The 21,921-nt window shown below is 50.6% G+C and overlaps 4 protein-coding genes and 1 non-coding gene across 9 annotated transcripts; 2 read left to right on the top strand and 3 right to left on the bottom strand.

The window, feature by feature from the left end:
- Positions 1–349: 349 nt before the first annotated feature.
- GNG14 (G protein subunit gamma 14) lies at positions 350–673 on the bottom strand. The gene is made up of 2 exons (XM_008157947.3): positions 557–673; positions 350–475 (listed from the first exon to the last, which is right to left on the bottom strand). Exons 1-2 carry the CDS (start codon positions 671–673, stop codon positions 350–352), a joined length of 243 nt encoding a protein of 80 aa, XP_008156169.2.
- Positions 674–4,255: 3,582 nt separating this feature from the next.
- DHPS (deoxyhypusine synthase) lies at positions 4,256–8,090 on the top strand. Of its 5 annotated transcripts, XM_008157950.3 has the most exons (9): positions 4,260–4,620; positions 5,226–5,390; positions 5,636–5,757; positions 5,839–5,935; positions 6,017–6,103; positions 6,595–6,700; positions 6,792–6,895; positions 7,685–7,810; positions 7,894–8,090. In XM_008157950.3, exons 1-9 carry the CDS (start codon positions 4,414–4,416, stop codon positions 7,987–7,989), a joined length of 1,110 nt encoding a protein of 369 aa, XP_008156172.2. In that variant the 5' UTR covers positions 4,260–4,413; the 3' UTR covers positions 7,990–8,090. The 5 variants fall into 5 exon arrangements, with proteins under 5 accessions (XP_054573312.1, XP_054573311.1, XP_008156172.2 ...); XM_054717336.1 differs by lacking the exon at positions 7,894–8,090 and having other exon boundaries at positions 4,257–4,620; positions 6,555–6,700; positions 7,685–7,793; XM_054717337.1 differs by lacking the exons at positions 6,595–6,700; positions 6,792–6,895 and having other exon boundaries at positions 4,256–4,620.
- A 39-nt stretch (positions 8,091–8,129) lies between these two features.
- On the bottom strand, positions 8,130–12,510 carry WDR83 (WD repeat domain 83). The gene is made up of 9 exons (XM_054717340.1): positions 12,325–12,510; positions 12,121–12,241; positions 11,934–12,039; positions 11,627–11,675; positions 11,425–11,551; positions 10,174–10,241; positions 9,965–10,073; positions 9,767–9,881; positions 8,130–8,279 (listed from the first exon to the last, which is right to left on the bottom strand). Exons 1-9 carry the CDS (start codon positions 12,425–12,427, stop codon positions 8,130–8,132), a joined length of 948 nt encoding a protein of 315 aa, XP_054573315.1. The 5' UTR covers positions 12,428–12,510.
- Positions 12,511–12,585: 75 nt separating this feature from the next.
- On the top strand, positions 12,586–14,078 carry WDR83OS (WD repeat domain 83 opposite strand). The gene is made up of 4 exons (XM_008157948.3): positions 12,586–12,806; positions 12,921–13,026; positions 13,503–13,600; positions 13,694–14,078. Exons 1-4 carry the CDS (start codon positions 12,757–12,759, stop codon positions 13,758–13,760), a joined length of 321 nt encoding a protein of 106 aa, XP_008156170.1. The 5' UTR covers positions 12,586–12,756; the 3' UTR covers positions 13,761–14,078.
- A 3,463-nt stretch (positions 14,079–17,541) lies between these two features.
- On the bottom strand, positions 17,542–17,648 carry LOC129149584 (U6 spliceosomal RNA). Its single transcript, XR_008556466.1, has one exon. It is a non-coding gene; the product is annotated as a U6 spliceosomal RNA (small nuclear RNA).
- Between the last annotated feature and the right edge of the window lie 4,273 nt (positions 17,649–21,921).

Here is a 21,921-nt window from a genome sequence, read left to right as displayed (position 1 = left end):
GGGCACCTGTCTGTGTGATGACACCTCTGTGTTTGTGTGTGTGACGTGGATGTATCAGTGTGCAGTGGCGTGTAGAAAGGAGCTGCCCCTGAATGTGTTTGTGCAGAGGGAGAGGGGACGTGCTAAGGCTAGCCCATAGGTGTGGGCAGGGAGTGGTGAGAAAGGCGTGTGCTCTTCCGTCCAGAGTCCAGGGGGTGTGCCCCCGTGGCAGTGACCCCGGAGTGGGCCGGGGAGGGGGCTGGGCCTGGTGCCCCTACAAGCCTGCAGCTCCCCACTCCCCCCCACTGCAGCTCACCACGCCCTGAGGAGCCTTTACTTCATGTTTATTGAGGGGCCCTCGGGGCCAGTATCATAGGATGGCGCAAGGCTTCTTCTCCTTGAAGGGGTTGGTGGCAGCTGGGATGCCCACCAGGAACGGGTCGCTCTTGGCCTGCTCCATGCAGAACTGCAGCAGGTCCGCGGCTGCCTTGGACACCTGCAGGCCAGCTCAGTCAGCCAGACCGTGGCTGTCCCTCCGTCCCCTCGCCCAGACGTGCCCATCTGGCCTCAGCCTCACCTTTATGCGATCGATGCCAGCCTCCATCCTCAGCTGCTCCACTGCCTGGCGGGCCTGCCCGATGTCGCAGCCAATGGCTTCCCTGCTGGACATCTGCGGGAGGGGGAGAAGGGCCATAGGCAGCAGGCTGAACCCCAGACCTGGAGTCCTAGGGCCACCCGAGGGTCCCTGCACCTCTTCTGGTGTCCCCTGAGAACTGGGATAGGGGTGGATGCTCCGCACCCATCAGAACCACTTACCTCAGCTGAGGACTCTGGCCGACTCCTGGCTGCTCAGGTCTCCGGTGGCCCTGCTCTGCCTCTCTCCCTCTCCCCCCCTCCCTCCCTCCCCACCTGGCCTCTCCAGTCCCCTCCTCCCTGATCCCCGCAGAGACTTTGAAGCCAGGACACTCATGGAGTGAAATGTCACCAGTGACAGCAGCAGCAGCTGCCTCAGGCCAGGGGCTCCGTGCCCAGGAGGCCTGGTGGGCACCCTGTGGTCTGTGTTACCTCGGTGGAGGGAGTGTATGGCCCTGGTCTTTCACTGACCTGCTTAATTCCCTGCTAACTGGCCCCTGTACCAGCCTCTGTACCCCAATGTGCAGTGTCCCCAGGCTCAGGTGCATCCCTGCCTCTCCTCTCCATCTACACTCACTGTCCCGGGATCCACAACATGGATGACTCAGTCCACTGGCTTATGCTGATGGCTTCCTTTGCCCCAACCCAGCCCTTCCCTGACCTCGGTCCACCTGGGGACCCTCCAGCCTCCTTGGTCCATCCCACCCATCTCTCTGGTGTCTCTCACCTACCTAGGCCAATGCTGGATTCTGGATTGCCTTCTCCACAGACCTTCTGCCCACAGATTCACCACCATCCGCCAAACTGCCCTGGCCCAATCTCAGACTCCTTTATTCCTCTCTTTCCAGTATCCCCACTTCTAATCCTTTCTCAAGTGCCAGCCAATGAACCTTCAAATTAGGTCCTGAACCTGGACTCTTCTCTCCACCACCACATGGGTCCCATCTCCATCCTTGCTCACTTGGACCAGTCCACCCTGGTCCACCCCCACCCCCACCCCCACCCCCGCCACTGTTCTCAAGGCAGCCAGTGGGAAATGTTAAAAAATAAATCAGAGTAACATGGGTGAACCAACCTTGAGGGCATTATGCTGAGTGAAATCAGCCAGTCACAAACCGACACATGATTCCATTCATATGAGGTCCCTAGAGGAATCAAATTTATAGAGACAGAATGTAAAATGGTAGGTACTAGGGGCTGGGGTAAGGGAATGGGGAGCTGGGCAGAGTTTGGGAAGATAAAAAAGTTCTGAAGATGGATAGTGCTTGCAACTGTTTGCATAACCATGTGATGTGCTTAATGCTGCTGACCTATACACTAAAAATGGTTAAGATGGTGAATCTTATTTTTAGTCTCTCACTTCCTTTTTTAAAAAAGATTTTAAATTGATTTTGGGAGAGAGAGGAAAGGAGAGGGAGAGGGAAACACATGATGTAAGAGTGAAACATCAATTGACTGCCTCCTGCATGCCTCCTACTGGGGATAGAGCCTGGAAACCTGGGCATGTGCCTTGACCAGGAATTGAACCGGCAACCTTGTGGTGAACGGGATGACATGCAACCAACTGCCACATTGGCTAGGGCCCTCACTTCCTTTTTAAAACTCTCCAGTGGTTTCTCAGCCTCTAGGAATAAAACCCACCCTTCTTACTCCAGTCCATAGGGTCCTGCCTGGTCTGGCACCTCCTGCCCACTCTGAATTCACTTATCAACTTCTCCCTCCTTCATTCTTTTTTTTTAAAAAAAAAACATATTTTATTGATTTTTTACAGAGAGGAAAGGAGAGGGACAGAGAGCTAGAAACATCGATGAGAGAGAAACATCGACCAGCTGCCTCCTGCACACCCCCCACCGGGGATGTGCCCCCAACCAATGTACATGCCCTTGACCGGAATCAAACCTGGGACCCTTCAGTCCGCAGGCCGACACTCTATCCACTGAGCCAAACTGGTTTCGGCTCCCTCCTTCATTCTTCATGGATCACACTGATGCCCTTGAATTCGTTCGTTCGTTCATTCATCCATTCATTCATTCATTCATTCATGCATTCATTCATTATCTTTGCTGAGATCCCAATATGAGTCCAGCACTGCTTAGGGTAAGGAGATCAGTAGTGAAACCAGACAAAATTCTGCATTCATGGAGCTGTTGTTCTAGTCAGACAGGCAACAGCAAACACAATGTTGTAAGTGCTATGAAAGACAACACAAGAGCCTGACCGGTTTGGCTCAGTGGATAGAGCGTTGGCCTGCGGACTGAAGGGTCACAGGTTCGATTCTGGTCAAGGGCATGTAGCTGGGTTGCGGACACATCCCCAGTAGGGGGTGTGCAGGAGGCAGCTGATTAATGTTTCCAACTCTCTCTCCCTCTCCCTTCCTCTCTGTAAAAAATCAATAAAATATATTAAAAAAAGAAAAGAAAGACAACACAAGTAAGGTAGGGGCAAGACTGGGTAATTAGGGCAGGCATCCTGGAGGAAGTGAGGTGGTGAATATGAGATCCAAGCAGGGAATTTTAAGAATGTCCAGGAGGATGTTTGTTCTTCCAATTGAGTAGGCTCATTTCCAGCCCCAGGGCCTTTACACTGGCTGTTCTCTCCCAATGGGGGGCAGTGGGAGAATGGCCTCCCCCCATAAGTTCACATATGGGGCCTTTCTTGGCCTTTTGCCTTTGGCTCAAATGTTACCTCCTGCCTTGTTGGCCTGTGGACTGAAGGGTCCCAGGTTTGATTCCAGTCAAGGGCACATGCCTGGGTTGTGGGCTCGATTCCCTGTAGGGGGCGTGCAGGAGGCAGCTGATCAACGATTCTCTCTCATCATTGATGTTTTCTCTCTCTCTCTCTCTCTCTCTCTCCCTTCCTCTCTGAAATCCTTTTTTTTTTTTTTTAAAGTCACCTCCTTGGTGTCCTTCCTCAATCACCTGTCCCTCCAAGGGCACCAAACCCTTCATCCACCCCATGCTAAAGGCTCTTGCATCATCCTGTTGAAATCCTGAATAGCACGTAGCACTATTGTTAACTTTCTGTCTCACCAAACAAACTGTGGGCTCTAGAAGGGCAGGGTCTGCACCTTATTCACTGCTTAATCTGCACCAACACAGACTCCATAAATGTAGAGTGAGTGATTAAAGTGGTACCTTGTGGACCAGACCCTGTGCACAGTTAGAAGGACCCATGAGATACAGTCCCCACCCTTGAGGGTCTCAGTCTTGCTGGAGGGAAAGAGATGTCAGCCCGGGATCCCAGAGGAGATCCCTTACCCAGAGGAAGGTCAGGGCAGGCTTCCCAGAGGAGATGACAGCTGGGGCTGCCTGGGGAAGACTAGAGGGCTATGAAGCATGTGGAGGCTCTGGAGACTTGTGAGGTACGGACAAGGATGAACATCCTATTTGATAAGAGAAGCTCAGTGGCAGGAACTGTCTGACAGTTCCCGATGACTTGAATTCTGTCCAAGGGGACGTTGAAGAAGCCATTCTCTCACTCCAGGGGACAGAAACGAAAAGGACAAGCGCCCCGCAACGCTGTGGGTCTCCAGTAGGCGGCGATGAAAGTAGTCCTTCCTGTGAGGCGCGTCGCGAAAGGAATAACGGCTCTAAGCGGCTTCCGTATTTCGCAACTGGCCACGCCCCGGACTAGAGGCCTCGAAGACGGTCATGTGACTAAACATCTTCCGGTCTATCGCTCCAGTTTTTTTCCGAGCCCTGTTTCCTGTGCTCTCGCAGAGAAGCGCGTGCCCGGCACAGCGTTTGCGGCCACTGAAGGCCTGGCTTGGGACTGCTCTGATCGGAGCGCGGCGGCAGGAGCATGGAGGGCCCCCCGGAAGGGGAGGCGCCGGCGGCGGCGCTGGCCGCTGTGCTGAAGCACAGCTCGGCGCTGCCGTCCGAGAGCGCCCAGGTCCGGGGTTACGATTTCAACCGTGGCGTGGACTACCACGCGATGCTGGAAGCCTTCGGCACCACTGGTTTTCAGGCTACCAACTTCGGGCGCGCGGTGCATCAAATCAATGCCATGGTGAGGCTGGGCGGGACTTCCAGAGCTTAGGGGGCGTGGCCTCTAGTAGCACCAACGCAGTGCAGTTCCTGGAGAGGGCGGGGCTTATCTGAGAAAGAGGCGTGTCCTCCGTTGGGGCGGCCCAATAGTTGGAGAGGTGGGCCTTACCGGGGGTTGGAGTTTCTGTGTTAGGATGGGAAATTGCCCCCCCAGCAGCGACATCCTAACTTCAATAAGGGGGCGGGGACTGATTCTAGGTAGAGGGCGGTTTATGGTCTTTGTGTGTGTTCTGAAAAGGAAGGAGCCTAGGGCTAGACCGTGCCCTGGAAGGAGGAATTGGAAGAGCCTAAGTCAGGGTAGGGCCTTGGATTTGCTCCTCCCAGGGGAAAGGCGGCTGAATCCTAAAAGATGCTGATTCCCGAGTGAGGCAAAGCGTGAGTGTGTATGTGCCCCAGAGCCAACCTGTGAAAGGGGCGGAGTTGCACTCCCTCCCCTGGTTCCTGGTATAAGTGGTCCTCTTTCTCTGAGTGGGCAGGGCTTGGGAGCAGAGTGTAATTCTGAAAACCACTGGGGTCCTTGGGCTGGAGTTTGGGTTCAGAGGTTAATTTGACCCCTCTTACACACAGATAGAGAAGAAGCTGGAGCCTCTGCCGGAGGATGAAGACCAGCACGAAGACCTGACCCAGAGCCGCCGCCCACTCACTGGCTGCACCATTTTCCTGGGCTACACGTCCAACCTCATCAGTTCAGGCATCCGTGAGACCATCCGTTATCTCGTGCAGCACAACATGGTGAGGAGCTGATGGGCTGGGCTGTGGCCTTGACCTCTCTGGCTCTCAATGGGCAATAAGATTACTGGTCATTTTAGTAAGATCGGGAGATATGGGTCAGTTTTAAGCAGAGGGACAGGGTTGAGTTTTGTTTTGCAGCAGACATTCCTGTAAAGTTACTAGATGAGGGTTGGGAGTTTGGAGCCCTGCCCAGAATGTGGGCAGGGTCCTCCTATCTGGGCCAACCTCATTGCATGTGGCTGCAGGTGGATGTCTTGGTTACTACGGCTGGGGGCGTGGAGGAGGATCTCATCAAGTGCCTGGCACCCACATACCTGGGCGAGTTCAGCCTCAGAGGGAAGGAGCTACGTGAGAACGGGATTAACAGGTGGGGGGCCTAAGTGGTGTTGGGCAGGGGAGCTGGACTGAGGGTCCTGGGGCCTGATGCCTATCTGCCTCCTGTCTCCAGGATTGGGAACCTGCTGGTGCCCAATGACAATTACTGCAAGTTTGAGGACTGGCTAATGCCCATTCTGGACCAGATGGTGCTGGAGCAGAACACAGAGGTGGGGCTGGAACAACCTGGGGGGCTAGCCTGGTGGCAGTAAGGGAAGGCACCATTGACTGGAGCTGATGTCCCCTCCCAGGGTGTGAAGTGGACGCCTTCCAAGATGATTGCCCGCCTCGGCAAGGAGATCAACAACCCAGAGTCAGTGTATTACTGGGCCCAGAAGGTGAGGAGCTGGACTTGTTTCACCTTCAGAGTCACCTAGGGAGTCAGTGCTGTTCTCATCACCTGCACTCTTAGATGAGGAATTTCAGACACAGGCGAAGCAGCTTTTCTGAGGTCACACAGCTATTGAGTGTGGTCCTCATTTCCTGGCTCTACTCCTACACCACCTGGGAGCAGTTGGGCAGTGCTTAGCAACCCCCCCGGGGCCTGTCTTAGGGCCCACTGCCCCTCAGAGGCTATCAAGTCCAGCAATGGGAAAAATAACACAGCCTGCTATTCTTTGTGTGCTCGGGTGGGTTTTCTTATAACTGCTTCCTCATCTGTGAGGGAGGTACTGTTGTTACTGTCATTTTACAGTCATGGAAACTGAGGCCCAGAAAAGTTAAACACCATGCCCAGAATCAGGCAGAGAGGGAATGCTGCCAGAATGGGGACCCGCCTATCCCCACCAGGATCTGACTCCTGAGGCTGTCCTGTCCTGCACTCCCCCAGAACCACATCCCCGTATTGAGCCCGGCACTCACAGATGGCTCGCTGGGCGACATGATCTTTTTCCATTCCTACAAGAACCCGGGCCTGGTCTTGGACATCGTGGAGGGTGAGGTGCTGGGGCCAGAGTAGTGGGAGGGGGGGGAGGGGAGGGGGAGGACTGGCTGGGCTCGGGGCCTGATCACAGTGCTCTTCCCCAGATCTGAGGCTCATCAACACACAGGCCATCTTTGCCAAGCGCTCTGGCATGATTATCCTGGGTGGGGGTTTGGTCAAGCACCACATCGCAAATGCCAACCTCATGGTGAGTGGGGATGGAGCACCTGGTCCCTAGTATGGGGGTGGCATTTGGGTCTGCCATGTAGAGATGTCTGTGTGCTAGGCCTAGGCCCCGTGCTGGAGACACAGCCATGGACAGGCCAGGATCCCTGCCTTCCTGAGAGTGATGTTTTAGTGGGGGGAGACAGACAGTAAGTTAGGTGGCAGTCATTGCCAGGAGAAAAAGGAGGGGTGACAAGATGGTAATAAAAAGGTACACTGTTCCAAAAAGGGAATCCTTTCTGGGAAATGTGACCTGTGAGTAGAGCAAATTTAGTAGATGCTCCCTTAAGCCATGTGGTTGCCTTGAGGAAGAGGTCCCTGCAGAGGGAACAGCAGTGGAAAGGCTCTGAGGTGGCTGAAATAAGTTAAGGAACAGCTAGGAGGCCTGTGAAGGGGAGAGAGGGAGGTGAGGTGGGATGGTGAGAGGCAAGACTTGCAGGGCCTTGAGGGCTGTGACTCAGGTGCTCACGGGTGCCCTCTGGCTGCCGCAGGGGGAACAGCTAGGGCCAGGACCAGTGTAGGAACCAAGGCAGGGAAGTGATGGGGTTCAGAGGTCTTCTGAAGATAGAGTTGGTGGCATATGTGACAGGGTTATACCTATCCTTTTCCTAGTAACTCCCCAACCCCTAACTGCCCAGCACTGATGTAGGGAGGGGCCCTCCTTTATCTAGGACACATGGCTCAGCCTCTCTAGCCGCAGTGCCCTGCCTCTGTATGTATGTGTGTGTCTGTCTCCTGTGACTGGCTGACTCTGTCCCCCCTGTCCCCCCAGCGGAATGGGGCTGACTATGCTGTCTACATCAACACGGCCCAGGAGTTTGATGGCTCGGACTCTGGTGCTCGGCCGGACGAAGCTGTCTCTTGGGGCAAGATCAAGATGGATGCAGAGCCTGTCAAGGTGAGGGCCAGCCAGCCTGCTGGGGTGTAGGGTCTCCCAAGCTGTAGCTTTGGGTTCCATGGTTACCTGGGTCCCCTCCACAGGTCTATGCTGATGCCTCCCTGGTCTTCCCCTTGCTTGTGGCTGAAACATTTGCCCAGAAGGTAAATGCCTTCACACCTGAGAAGAACAAAGACTGACAGCTGTGGCCCGCCCCCTATTTATTTGTTTTCAGACCCGGCCCCTCCCCCATTCCTTGGTCAGTAGCACATCTGGAATAAATGGTCTCAGTGGTCCAGAATCTGTATCTGTGTCCTTAGTGGTGGTGGGTCCCCTGGCCTCAACCAGTGCCACCCTCAGTCTCGTAGGCCTCTTCCCGCCAGCAATGGATGCTGCCCCCCATGGCAGTCAGCAGGCAGGGCTCTGTTGGGTGATAGGCCAGTGACTGCACCACACCAGAACCCACCTGCAGGGCCAGCGCCAGGACACCCTGTGGAACAAGAAGGAGGGGAGCAGTTATCAGTGAACCTCCCATCCCCTGACCTTCAGCCATCTGCTTCTAATGCAGTGGTTCTCAACCTTCCTAATGCCGCGACCCTTTAGTACAGTTCCTCATGTTGTGGTGACCCCCGACCATAAAATTATTTTCGTTGCTACTTCATAACTGTAATTTTGCTACTGTTATGAATCGTAATGTAAATATCTGTGTTTTCCAATGGTTTTAGGCGACGCCTGACAGCGGTTCTCAACCTGTGGGTCGCGACCCCTTTCACAGGGGTCGCCTAAGACCATCGGAAAACATAGATATTTACATTACGATTCATAACAGTAGCAAAATTACAGTTATGAAGTAGCAACGAAAATAATTTTATGGTTGGGGGGTTACCACAACATGAGGAACTGTATTAAAGGGTCGCGGCATTAGAAAGGTTGAGAACCACTGTTCTAATGGCGTTCCATTCACTGCAAAACTAGTCTGCCCAAAAATGAGCCCCTCAGTGGCTCTGTCCTTCCAGGTGTTCAAGCCAAAACCTTGGGAAGTCTTTTTCACACCTCTTTATCTGTAAATCCTTTTGGTTCTGCCTTTAGACCAGTGGTCGCCAACTGTGAGGTCCGAAAGGTTGGCGACCGCTGCTTTAGACTATATTCAGAGGCCACCACCCCGCTCTGAGCCAGTTATGTCCGGCTTTCAGCTGCCCTCCCCCTGCCGCCATGGAGGCGCTATAGGTCTACTTGGCAGCATCAGTGCTTGCACTTCCTTCCTCAACCCAGACACAGCAGCTCCCCATACAGTTTCTCAAGTAGGCCACGGTTCCTCTTTACATTGAAATGTCCCCTTCCTCCAGTGTGACCTCTGCTCTATCAGATCCTCAAGAAGTAGGCAGAATATTGGCTCTTTCTCAGTCCCCCGAGTGAGAGCTGGCACCTCAAGTTCCCAGCGTCCCCCAGTTCCCTCCATCCTCTTAAGGGACTTGTTTCCCCTGGCCAAGCCCCAGCACCCACATCTTCTTCCATGAGACTCTCTAGCCCTAGAACCCCTAAGTCCAGCCTGTCTGTTCTCAGCCTGGGACACATCAGGATAGGGCTCACGGCTGTGAGCTAGAAACCACAGGGATGCTCAGAAGTAGCTCAGGTTTCCTGAACAACTACAGCCTAATCTCCCCCAGGGTTAGATGTCGCCATTGGTTCCCCCACCCTCAGAGTCGGTCCCAGTGGCTCAGCCTGGCATTGGTGGCCCTGCCTGACGTGGCTCCTGCTGCTGCCACTGCCACTGCCATCCTGAAGTGCTGCTATTTCCTGACCAATGCGTGCCACACTTTCAAGCCTTAGCACATACTGTTTCCTTTGCTGGAATGCCTTTCCTGCCCTCACTCCTTCTAGCCACTGTTCTAATAGCACTCCCTTTTTCAGGTCTGAGAATGACTGAGGGAAAGACAAAGTGGGGACAGAGTGCAGTGTGGGGGTGGAGAGGCTCACCTCCACAAGGTCCCAAAAGAACACCTTCCCATCCTCGGAGCAGCTGACTACATGCGTGTCACGCTCACTCAGGCAGCAGTCCAGCTTGTACTCTTGGTTCTTATGGCCTGTGTACCTGGGGGTGGATGGGATCGGTGGGGCTTGGGCCTTACCAGGGGCAGAGGTGGGGGGAGGGGCCCCACAACCCCAGGGACTCACTCCCCTAGCAGCTCCCCTGTGTCCTTGTCTAGAAGCCTCAACGTGGAGTCCAGGCTGGACACCAGGGTGCACTGGCCATCCCGGCTGAAGCAGGTGCAAGTGATGGGGCCTGGGGGGAGGGGAGAGGTGGATAGGCAGGTGGGCTGGGGCCCCTTTGGCTGCCTCTGCCTCTGCCTCCCCTGCCTGGCCCACAGCCTGGCCACACTCACTGCCCACGTAGTCTGAGAAGAGTTGTCCCATCCTCAGGTCATAGCGCCTGACCCGGCCATCCACGGAGCTACAAGAGAGGGTGGATCCAATTAAAGTTTCAGCTGGGGCCAGTGCACCCTGGTCGAGGGTTCAATTCTGGATCAAGGGCTCATTCCTCAGTTGTAGTTCCCCCGCCCCTGTAGGGGTGAGTTCAGGAGGTAACCAGTCGATGTGTCTCTCCCACATCGATGTTTTTCTCTCTGTCTCTCTTCCCTTCCACCCTCTCTAAAAATCAACGGAAAAAATATCCTTGGGTGAGGATTAACAAAAAAAGAAAACATACACTGAAGTGAATTCGTGAATGGAATTCTGAGGCACTGGCTTTGAGATCCAGACCCACGGACCAATCAGGAACTACCCAATTCGTTTCTGATAGGCACCGAGCATCCTCTCTGGGCCAGATTCTATAGCAGGAAGGGATGGCTTGGGACACAGCTTCGACCAAGCCAGGAGAAATTTCTGGCGCCTCACTGACTGAGGGTAATATAGGAAGTCCTTCCCAAGGTGACATCTGAACTGGGACTTGAAGAACGAAAAAGAGCCACCTTGTGGGAAGATGCGTGGGAACAGCCAGTCAACAGGCTGGACAGTCCAAACTCCCCCCACGGTGGGAATGGCACTCTCTTGGGCTGTGGCAACACTTGAGCAGCTCTGCATGGGAATTTTTTTTTTTTTTTTAAATATATTTTATTGATTTTTTTACAGAGAGAAAGGAGAGGGATAGAAAGCTAGAAACCTCGACCAGCTGCCTCCTGCACACCCGGTACCGGGGATGTGCCCATCCCCGCAACCAATGTACATGCCCTTGACCGGAATCGAACCCGGGACCTTTCAGTCCGCAGACCGACGCTCTATCCACTGAGCCAAACCGGTTTTGGCTGCATGGGAATTTTTTATTTTTTAAATAGCAACTCTCTGTGGGCAGGAAATTTTTTCCTCATTTCCCTGTCTTAGTCACAGCTACATGCTCATTGCCTAAAAAGTGGCCTGTGGGAGGTGCTCAAAAACACTTGCAATAAGTAGTAGAAAGGCAGTCCAGGCAGAGGAAGAGCAGTTGCAAAGCATGCTTGGCATATTTACCTGAAATGAGGCTGGGAATGCCTAAAAGCTGAGAGGTCAGGGTCTTGGGAGGCACGGTGAGGAGAGTGGACTTTAAGCACAGAGGCAGCTATGATACGCAGGGGGAGGGGCAATGATCTAGCTCCACTCACCCTGCCAGGACCTCATGGTCTGACACCTTCACACTGGACACACCATCCTTGGCTTCGTCCAGCTTCTGCACTGGGTCGGGCCTCCGAGAGCGGCAGTCCCAGCAGCGGATAGTGGAATCGATAGAGCCTGTGAGGCCAGCATGAAGGTGAGGTCAGGTTTTGGGGGCAGGGGCTCCCCTGCCTGCCTAGGTCACATACTCACCTGACAGGATGACTGTGGCCTCTTCATTAAACTGCACCGTATTCACCTTCTGCGAAACAGGAACTACCACTCAGAGGTGGCTGGTCTTTGAGGGATTGGGATAAAGACAGGGTTCCCAGTGCAGATTAAAGTGAGGACAAAAACTAGGGGTAGAGGAGGTGAAAGGTTTTGAGGGTACTGCAAGGAAGGGGCCTGGTGAATGCGCTGTAATATGTGTGTGTGAGAGGGTACCTGTCACCCCTGCACAATAATGCGGGTCCCCTCCGCTATCCCCGCTCTAATGAGGCTTCTTTCTGCTCGTACTCACCCCTGCGTGACCCCGGAATTTACGTACGACCTGCCCAGACGCCACATCCCACAGCACCACCGCCTTGTCCCCGCCGCCGGAGCAGAGATTGCTGTTGTCAAAGGACCTAGCGGGCAGGGGAGGGAAGGTCAGCATCGACCTGGGGTCCCCGCCTCAATGCCCCTTTCCCGGCCAGGCCCCGGCTCACCCGGCCGCGTCCAGCACCTCGTAGCCGTGGCCGCTGTACGTCCGCAGCAGCGTCCCCCTTAGCGGGTTCCACAGCTTCAGGGTCTTGTCGCTGCCGCACGTCAGGCAGTAATTGCCATCCACTTGGGAAGACCAGGCGGGGGTTACCGGGCTGCTGACCTCGAGAGGCCACAGGCCGACTCGGAATGAAGATGAGGGCGCTCACCATTAAATCGCACGGCTCGCACGGCTCCCTGCCCGCAGTCTAGCGTCTTCAGCCGTTTCTGCGGCAGCACCGGGCCACGCGGCTTTGGCTCAGGGAAAGACATGGCTCCGGGAAGCCTTCCTCGCCGCCTCACTTCGGTCTGGACAGAAGTTTGCGAGCTTCTCTCGCTTGGTGCAACCCTATTATTGTCCCTACGGTCTACTTCCGGTTTCCCACTTCCGGACTCAAAGTTTCGGCTTTTTGGAGGTAATGTTGGGAAATACCATTACTGCAGGCTCCCTCCAGGTTCCAGGTTTCTCCCGCCACCACCTGGCCCCCCGCCGCTAGGTACGGAAGCGCGAGGGCTGCGGGTGTGACTGTAAAAAGCACCCTCGGTTTCCACGCCGGAAGGGGCAACTCCGGCAGCGGAACAGGGGCGTTCTCCGACTCGCTATGTCCACGAACAATATGTCGGACCCACGGAGGCCCAACAAAGTGCTGAGGTAAGGACCCCAGCGTCATGGGAACGAGGCTCGGACTGTGGGTCGGGGCGTAGGGAAGCGCTCGTCCATCCGGGGGCGGCACGTGAGTGCCCCTGACCCTCAATCCCGCCGCAGGTACAAGCCTCCGCCGAGCGAGTGTAACCCGGCCTTGGACGACCCGACGCCGGACTACATGAACCTGCTCGGCATGATCTTCAGCATGTGCGGCCTCATGCTTAAGGTGGGCAGGGCTGCGTGTCTCCGCTGGACTACGAGGCCAGGGGCGGATTCGGAATGAAGCGGGGCCGGCGCTGAGGGGGCGGGGCTGGGGTGACGCTGGACGGAGGAAGCCAAAGCCTTGGGGGAAGTCAGGAATCCGGGTCAGGGTGGGTCTGTGGGAGGTTGGTGTGAGGGTGGGGCCAGACTCTAAAGCAACTTGGAGGGGATGGAGAAAGAGAGGGGTCATTAGCATGATGGGCTATGTCGAAGTCTAGTCTTTTTAGGTCTGAGGGTGGGGTCAGAGGCACTGGCCCGGGGGTAGGGCCAGAAACTCTGTACCTGGAGTAGGCTATGGGTGGATGAGACAGAGGGACTCCTGGGGGTTAGGGGGACAAGGTTTAAGCTGCCCCAGTTGAAATCAGTGGGTTGGAACCAGTGCCTGGGAATGCCCCTTGCCTTCCACTGACCTAACCCACCCATCTACCTACCTTTCCCCAGCTGAAGTGGTGCGCTTGGGTTGCTGTCTACTGCTCCTTCATCAGCTTCGCCAATTCCCGGAGCTCTGAAGACACTAAGCAAATGATGAGTAGCTTCATGTGAGGCTGGGCCTAGAGAAGGAGGGACTCCTATGTAAGGGGAGGGAGGACCCAAGCCTTCCCATCTTGACTGACACCTTTCTCCGGTCTCAGGCTGTCCATCTCTGCCGTGGTGATGTCATATCTTCAGAACCCTCAGCCCATGACACCCCCTTGGTGATTGATGTCAGCCTAGAGGGGTCGCATCCTGGACCTCTCTATACACCTCCCTCCAGGGCTGGTCCTTAGCTGCTCAGCCTCCTGCCCGCAGCTGCTGGCTGTCCTGGGTGAGGTAGTCGCAGGGCCTCCAGCTGGATGGAAGGAACTTGGACCTTTCCGTGGGGTCCCACTTCTCCTGGGGCAGGGAGGGGAAAACCCTAGATATACTCCTGCCTTCCTTCCCCACCCTGGGTGCTGCTGGGGGAGAGCTGCCCATGTTTCTAGGTATAAACACTCATTTTCTTGTTGAAACCAGTTCGTAATAAAGATTTGCATTCTGGCTGTTCTCTGAGACCTCTCCTCTGTGCATTGTGGGTGCTCTCCTAGAAGGGCTCCAGTTCCTCCACTTACTCAGGCCTGGGGTGAGGCCGGTCTGGAGCCTTCTGCTTCACTTGCTTATTCACAACCTTCATGCCTTAAGTCAGCTGCCGGAGACAGGACAGTGACCCTCACCTCTGGCAACTCAGCAGGTAGCCCTGCTGACTTGAGGAATCTGGGCTTTGATTTTCTTTTTGTTCTTATTAATCCTCACCCTAGGATATTTTTCCATTGATCTTTTGAGAGAGTGGAAGGGAGAAGGAGAGACACAGTGAGAGAAACATCAGTGTGAGATGGGGGACAAGCCTGCAACCGAGGTACATGCCCTTGACCGGAATCGAAACTGGGCCCCCTCAGTCCACAGGCCAATGCTCCATCCACTGAGCCAAACCAGTTAGGGCAGGGCTTTGATTTTCTTATCAAAGGAGTGAGATAATGTCATTGAACTAGATGGACTGATAGGGAATTAGAAAGGCATGAAAGACTGTCTTTCCCCAGAGGGACCTGAGAGCCAACCTGGACTAGAACGGGGAGATTGCTTAGTAAACCTCCCCCACCCCCCGAAAAAAACCTTTCTGATTGTACTTGATGTTCATTCTGACACAAATCACCCCTCTTTTGCCTCCTGCTATGTGCCAGTTCCTGGAACAGATTGTCCTGACATGTTCAAGTATGTGAAGTATTTTCCCATACCTAGCAGCATTCACATATCCTATATAATAAAAGCCTAATATGCGAAGTGTCCGCTTGTCCGGTTGGCCTTTCAACCAATTGAAGTGTAATATGCTAATGATGTGCTAAGGCTGCTCAACTGCTCGCTATGATGTGTGCACTGACCACCAGGGGGCAGATGCTCTGGTAAGTTAGCTTGCTGCTGGGGTCCGGCCAATCAGGACTGAGCGAGATGGGCTGGACATGCCCTGGAGCCCTCCCACGGCCCCTCCCCGCTGGCCAACCTCCCGCTGGTGGGGTCCCTCGGCTTGGCCTGCGCCCTCTCACAACCTGGGATCCCTCAGGGGATGTCAGAGAGCTGGTTTTGGCCCGATCCCGCAGGCCAGGCCAAGGGACCCCATTGGTGCAGGAATTCATGCACCAGGCCTCTAGTTAGTATATATGACAATTCCTCCCTTTACCCTGTACAATTCTTTGGCACCTGCCAAGCAGCATGGGGATCAATTTCAACTTGCAGCCACTCAAGACACACCTCTATGTCAGTTTCCCTTTAAAAACCATTATTAGAGAGGAGTGGCAGCTTTCTTTGGTCTTTCCCCACCCTCTGCTTATGGAGGTAGGTTTTCAGTCTTGGGGCTTTTTCCTGGGTGTGTGTGTACTAACCATTGGCAAGCCAGCCAGGAGACCAAAGAAATGGGCTTTGGTAAAGGGGGTCGACCTGGCCATTGACCTCTGTGTGGGGAGGGATGAGCTGTATGCTAGACACAAGTGGACTGTGCATGAGTATGGGGGCCACTCTGAAAATGCTGGCTGGTCTCATACCTGTTTAAGGAACTGCACTGTGGCAAGGCAGGACATTTATGGCTGCAACTGTAGGCTGGTCACAGATGCCCACCTAGAGGCAAAAGACAGGGTTAGAAAGGAAGAACTGAAACTAGAAAAAGATGTTAGAATGTCTACACCTCTGTTAGCATAGGGGCTGGCAGATAAAGGCGGGTGGGCGGGCAGAAGCTCCTTGGAACAGATCCCACCTCTTTTTTAGAAGCCATATATTCATGTGTGTCTATATATGTGTTATTTTGGTGTAGTAGTTTCTACCTTGGAATGGTGTTGCCAACTTGTAAAACAGCTATGTTTAATTGGTTTAATGGAATTAAGTGCTTCTATAAATTAAGTATTGGGTATTCTAAAATTCTCAGAAATACAGAAATTAACCCAAATGCTTTCTCAGAATCACATGATCTGGGAAAATATTTGTCATTAAAGCTAGTTTAAGTGTGTTAGTTTAATTAAAACAGATATGTCATGCCTGGCTGGTGTGGCTCAGTGGTTGAGCATTGACCTATGAACCAGGAGATCATGGTTCAATTCCCGGTCAGGGCGGGGGGATTGTGGGCTTGATCCCCAGTAGAGGATGTGCAGAAGATTCTCATCATTGATGTTTCTATCTCTCCCTTCTTCTTTTAAATCAATAAAAATATTTTTTTATTTATTTATTTATTTATTTTTCAATATTCAAAATAAATCTATTACCAGGTTATAGATAAAAATAATTAGCCATTTACATGCAATAAACATTAATATTTCAAGAAAAATGATTTCAAATATAATAATGTTACCAAAACTGTACTAACAGTATAATATCACAAAAGTTGTAGGAGATATTAAAAATCTGCAAATAATAGGATTACTTGTAAAAATTTTTTTTTCACTGGCTCTATTTTTGTTCATCAGTTTATGTTGTTCACTAGAGGCCCAGTGCATGAATTCATGTGGCGGTAGGGGTGGGGGTGGGAGGTCTGGCCTGCTCACCTACCCCATGGGGCTGATTGGGCTGGTCGGCTGGGGGAGGGGATGTGGTCAGTTGGCTGGCTGGCCCCACCCCCTGGTCAAACTCCTGGTTGAACCCCCTGTGGAATTCCAGGTCAGGGGACAATTTGCATATTAGCCTTTTATTATATAGGATTATATTCCACAAATGAGTGCAGTCATGTGATATTTATCTTTCTCTGACTGGCTTATTTCACTTAGCATAATGCTTTCCAGGTCCATCCATGCTGTTGCAAATGGTAAGAGTTCCTTCTTTTTTATAGCAGTGTAGTATTCCACTGTGTAGATGTACCACAATTTTTTTAATTCATACATCTGCTGATGGGCACTTAGGCTGTTTCCAAATCTTAGCTATTGTAAATTGTGCTGCTATGAACATAGGGGTGCATATATCCTTTCTGATTGGTGTTTCTGGTTTCTTGGGATATAGTCCTAGGAGTGGGATCACTGGGTCAAATGGCAGTTCCATTTTTAATTTTTTGAGAAAACTTCATACTGTCTTCCACAGTGGCTGCACCAGTCTGCATTCCCACCAGCAGTGCAGGAGGGTTCCTTTTTCTCCACATCCTCACCAGCACTTGTCGTTTGTTGATTTGTTGAGGATAGCCATTCTGACAGGTGTGCGATGGTATCTCATTGTTGTTTTGATTTGCATCTCTCGGATGATTAGTGACTTTGAGTATGTATTCATATGTCTTTTGGCTTTCTGTATGTCCTCTTTCAAAAGTGTCTATTTAGATTATTTGACCATTTTTTGATTGAATCGTTTATCTTCCTTTTGTTAAGTTGTATGAGTTCCCTGTAAATTTTGGATATTAAACCCTTATCGGAGATTACATTGGCAAATATGTTCTCCCATGCGGTGGGCTTTCTTGTTGTTTTGTTGATGGTTTCTTTTGTTGTGCAGAATCTTTTTTTTTTTTTTTTTAATGGAGCGCTTCACAAATTTGCATGTCATCCTTGCGCAGGGGCCATGCTAATATTCTCTGTATCATTCCAATTTTAGTATATGTGCTGCCAAAGCGAGCACTGTGCAGCAGCTTTTTATTTTGATGTAGTCCCATTTGTTTATTTTCTCTTTAGTTTCCATTGCCCTAGGAGTTATATTGCTATGACATATGTCTGATATTTTGCTGCCTGTGGATTCCTCTAAGATTTTTATGGTTTCGTGTCTTACATTTAAGTCCTTTATCCATCTTGAGTTTATTTTTGTGTATGGTGTAAGTTGGTGGTCTAGTTTCATTTTTTTGCATGTATCTGTCCAATTTTCCCAACACCATTTATTGAAGAGACTGTCTTGACTCCATTGTATGCTCTTGCCTCCTTTGTCAAATATTAATTGAGCATAGTGGTTTGGGTCGGTTTCTGGGTTCTCTGTTTGGTTCCATTGGTCTATATGTCTGTTCTTGTGCCAGTACCAGGCAGTTTTGAGAACAATGGCTTTGCAATATAGCTTGATATCTGGTATTGTGATCCCTCAACTTTGTTCTTTCTCAGGATTGCTGCAGCTATTTGGTGTCTTTTCTATCCCATATGAATTTTTGGAGAATTTGTTCTAGGTCTGTGAAATATTCTGTTGGTATCTTAGTAGGGAGTGCATTGAATCTATAGATTGCTTTCAGTAGTATGGATATTTTAATGATGTGGATTCTACCAATCCATGAACACGGTATATTCTTCCATTTGTTTATGTCTTCCTCTATCTCTTTTTTCAACGTCCTGCAGTTTTTTTGTCCTATAGTTTACCTCCTTAGTTAAGTTTATACTTAGGTGTGTTACTTTTTTTTTGTTGCAATGGTAAATGGGATTTTTTTTTAGTTTCTCTTTCTGTGAGTTCATTATTGGTGTATAAAAAAGCCATAGATTTCCGGGTGTTAATTTTGTATCCTGGCTACATTGCTGAATTCATTTATTAAGTCTAGTAGGTTTTTCTTCCTGTTTTAAAAATATATTTTTATTGATTTCAGAGAGGGAGGAGAGGGAGCGAGAGGTAGATGAGAGAGAATCATTCATTGATTGCCTTCTGCACCCCCCCTATTGGGGATTGAACCTGCAACTAGGGCATGTGCCCTTGACTGGAATTGCCTTCTGCACTCCCCCTGTTGGGGATTGAACCTGCAACTAGGGCATGTGCCCTTGGCTGGGACCCTTCAATCTGCAGGCTGATGCTCTATCCACTGAGGCAAACCGGGTAGGGCTCAGATAAGTTTCTTTTTTAAAAACATATTTTATTGATTTTAGAGAGGAAGGGAGAGGGAGAGATAGATAGAAATATCAATGATGAGAGAGAATCATTGATTGGCTGCCTCTTGCACGCCCCCTACTGGGGCTCGAGCCTGCAACCCAGGCATGTGCTCTTGGCTGGAATCGAACCTGGGAGCTGACCCTCTATCCATTGAGCCAAATCAGCTAGGGCTCAGATAAATTTCTTATCTCTCCTTCATTTATCTCCTCTTCTGGAGAATTCTCTGTTCTTTCATTTGGGGGTTGTTTCTTTGTATCCTCATTTTGGCTGTCTGTTTGGGTTTGTGACTATATATTAGGGAGATCCTCTAGACCTCTCAATCTCTAGCGCAGGACAGTGTTAAAGGCTGTTTCTGACTAATTGGATCAGGCAAAGACTCAAAGCCTCCAGACTGATAGGATTCCACTTGAATTGCCTCCCAGGCAATGGTCCTCAGGTGTGGCAAGAGTTTTTTTTCCAACAGGCAGGAGCAGTTGCTTCTGTCTGGAGGCTGTTATTTTTAATCTCTTAAGTGGCCTCAGGGCAAGGTGTTTTCCAATAGGGTGTGTCAACTGTCTTCCCCCACAGGCAAGGCAAATGTCTATGTGGGAAAGATGTCCTCCTCTGTGTGAGGGAATGACTCAGCCCAGGAAACTTGGGGTGTCTGCCTTCTCAGCTCTATACCCCAAGTCCTCAGTCCTGGGTTCTGCTCTCACAGCTCCAGTGCACTTCACCCTCCCTCTGCTGGAGCACAAGTTGGGTGGCTCCACACGGAATTTTGTGCATTGGCCCTTTAAGAAGGTGCCTGAATTTTCAGCTGTTACTCCCTGGCAGACAGCACCCTGCTGCTTTTCACAGCTAGATGTTATGTGGGTATCCTCCTCAGTTTTGGTGCTCTATTAGGGGACCCAGCTTATGGATTAGACTCCAGAGTTCTCAGTGACAACCCCCCACAGCTGAGATATCTCTCAGGACCTTCAGTTGCTGTCTGTGGGTGCTTCCCTTTCGTGCCTCCCCCTCTCCTTCTAGTCTCTATGTGGTCTCCACTTTCGGTCTTTGGATATCAGGGTTCTCTCCTGCAAATTTTCCGTTGATTATTCAGGAAGTTTTTCTATATTTTATTTTATTTATTTTTTAAAATATATTTTATTGATTTTTTTACAGAGAGGAAGGGAGAGGGATAGAGAGTTAGAAACATTGGTGAGAGAGAAGCATCGATCAGCTGCCTCCTGCACACTCCCCACTGGGGAGGTGCCCACAACCAAGGTACATGCCCTTGACTGGAATTGAACCTGGGACCCTTGAGTCCGCAGGCCGATGCTCTATCCACTGAGCCAAACCAGTTAGGGCAGTTTTTCTATATTTTAGTTGTAATTCCAGTTTGTTCCTGGGAGCATGTCCATGCATCATCCACTTACTCTGCCGCCATTTTTAATCTCCTAAAATCACAATCTTAATGCCATACAAGTTGCCCCTCTGTTTTTTCTATTAGTAATAAAAATATTTTTAAAAAATCAAACAGAACCCTAGCCAGTTTGGCTCAGTGGATAGAGCATCAGCCTGAGGACTGAAGAGTCCCAGGTTCGATTCTGGCCAAGGGCACATACCCGGGTTGCGGGCTCGATCCCTAGTATGGGGTGTGCAGGAGGCAGCCAATCAATGATTCTCCCTCATCATTGATGTTTCTATCTCTCCCTCTCCCTTCCTGTCTGAAATCAATAAAAATATATTTTAAGAAATAAAAAACCAAAAAGTCAAACAGATATGTCTTTAGAGTTATCAGAATTAAGTATGATACCTTTATTTTACCTAGGCTTATACATTTGTCAGCAAAAGTAATAACTTATCCCTAGCCGGTTTGACTCAGTGGATAGAGTGTTGGCCTGCATATCAAAGGGTCCCAGGTTCAATTCCCGTCAAGGGCACGTACCTTGGTTGCTGACTCCTTCCCGGCCTGGGACCTGGGTGGGGCTATGCAGGAGGCAACCAATCAATGTGTTCTTCTCACATTGATGTTTCTCTGTCTTTCCCTCTCTCTTCAACTCTCTGTAATCTAAAAAAAAAAAATTAATGGAAAAATATCCTTGGGTGGGGATTACCAACAATGACAAAAAAGTAATAACTTAGAATATGGGCTGAATAAAAAAAAGGGGACTGATTGTATCTAAAGTCTCATGAAATTTTTGTGGGTAACCTAAACATAATTGTTAACTAAAAATTAAATAGATGAAGTAGAATAAAAGTTTTTTAGGTGAGACCTTTAGCAGTAATTGTAGAAGGTTTGTGAAAATATTTTTTGAAAAAAAATTTTAATATGTGGTCAAGCTAAGATTGGTATAGATTTAATTAAGTGGATTTAACCTTTTGCACTCGACACGGTTAGCATCGGTAGCAGCTCGTATGTCGAATTGTATTGAATGTATCAATAATTTGAAATATAAAAAAATCCAAATAAATAAGTTTGTATGAAAAGAAACTCCAGTTTTTAATTCTACTGCCGCGCTTTGTAAAATCTGGGATATTTAAAAAATTAAATCCCGAGTAGAATAAAGGAATCGAGAAAAAAGCAATCGAGTGCAAAGGGTTAAGCATCAAAAGTAATAGAGTTTGGGTCTCTTTCTCTCTGTTAAATGGACAAACTTTTCTTGGACTGTGGGTTTGCTCCTGACCTTGTAATAAGTTTTCTGTTTTGAATGCACAGATTCTAGTTTTATCAAAATAATTTTCTGTGTTTTATGTTGTTTTACCATGTCTTTGATTACTTAAGAAAATGGAATCTTTTCAATGTAAAAGCTAACCTTCTGTATTTGAAATGCCCTAGCTGACTTCATGAAAACTCAGCCACAAAACAAACAAACAAATCTCTCTCTATATAAAAGCCTAATATGCAAATTGTCCCTTCGGGAGTTTGACTGGGAGACCAATTGCTCCAGGAACCATCCTGGAACGAAAGAAGACCCCGGCCAGCAGCCAGGGAAGGGAGGCCCTGGCGGGCAGCCGGAAGGCTCCAATCGGGCCTGATTGCCAGCCAGTCCTAGGGACCCTACCTGTGCACGAATTTCGTGCACCGGGCCTCTAG

Source organism: Eptesicus fuscus, chromosome 6 (genome assembly GCF_027574615.1).
Source record: "Eptesicus fuscus isolate TK198812 chromosome 6, DD_ASM_mEF_20220401, whole genome shotgun sequence".
In the NCBI taxonomy this organism is placed as follows: Eukaryota; Metazoa; Chordata; class Mammalia; order Chiroptera; family Vespertilionidae; genus Eptesicus; species Eptesicus fuscus.
Note: the sequence above shows the minus strand (reverse complement) of the source record. Positions and strands in the feature narration are given on the sequence as shown.

Bases quoted from the DNA above. Each gene is read 5' to 3' on its own strand.
- GNG14 (XM_008157947.3), bottom strand. From the start codon at position 673: ATGGCCCTTCTCCCCCTCCCGCAGATGTCCAGCAGGGAAGCCATTGGC. The intron at 476-556 runs GTGAGGCTGAGG...GCTGGCCTGCAG, and splicing joins CTGGCATCGATCGCATAAAG to GTGTCCAAGGCAGCCGCGGA.
- DHPS (XM_008157950.3), top strand. From the start codon at position 4,414: ATGGAGGGCCCCCCGGAAGGGGAGGCGCCGGCGGCGGCGCTGGCCGCT. The intron at 5,936-6,016 runs GTGGGGCTGGAA...GTCCCCTCCCAG, and splicing joins TGCTGGAGCAGAACACAGAG to GGTGTGAAGTGGACGCCTTC. The intron at 6,104-6,594 runs GTGAGGAGCTGG...GCACTCCCCCAG, and splicing joins TGTATTACTGGGCCCAGAAG to AACCACATCCCCGTATTGAG.
- WDR83 (XM_054717340.1), bottom strand. From the start codon at position 12,427: ATGTCTTTCCCTGAGCCAAAGCCGCGTGGCCCGGTGCTGCCGCAGAAA. The intron at 10,074-10,173 runs GTGAGTGTGGCC...CCCTCCCCCCAG, and splicing joins CTTCTCAGACTACGTGGGCA to GCCCCATCACTTGCACCTGC. The intron at 8,280-9,766 runs GTGAGCCTCTCC...CTTGTTCCACAG, and splicing joins TCTTTTGGGACCTTGTGGAG to GGTGTCCTGGCGCTGGCCCT.
- WDR83OS (XM_008157948.3), top strand. From the start codon at position 12,757: ATGTCCACGAACAATATGTCGGACCCACGGAGGCCCAACAAAGTGCTG. The intron at 12,807-12,920 runs GTAAGGACCCCA...ATCCCGCCGCAG, and splicing joins AGGCCCAACAAAGTGCTGAG to GTACAAGCCTCCGCCGAGCG. The intron at 13,601-13,693 runs GTGAGGCTGGGC...CTCCGGTCTCAG, and splicing joins CAAATGATGAGTAGCTTCAT to GCTGTCCATCTCTGCCGTGG.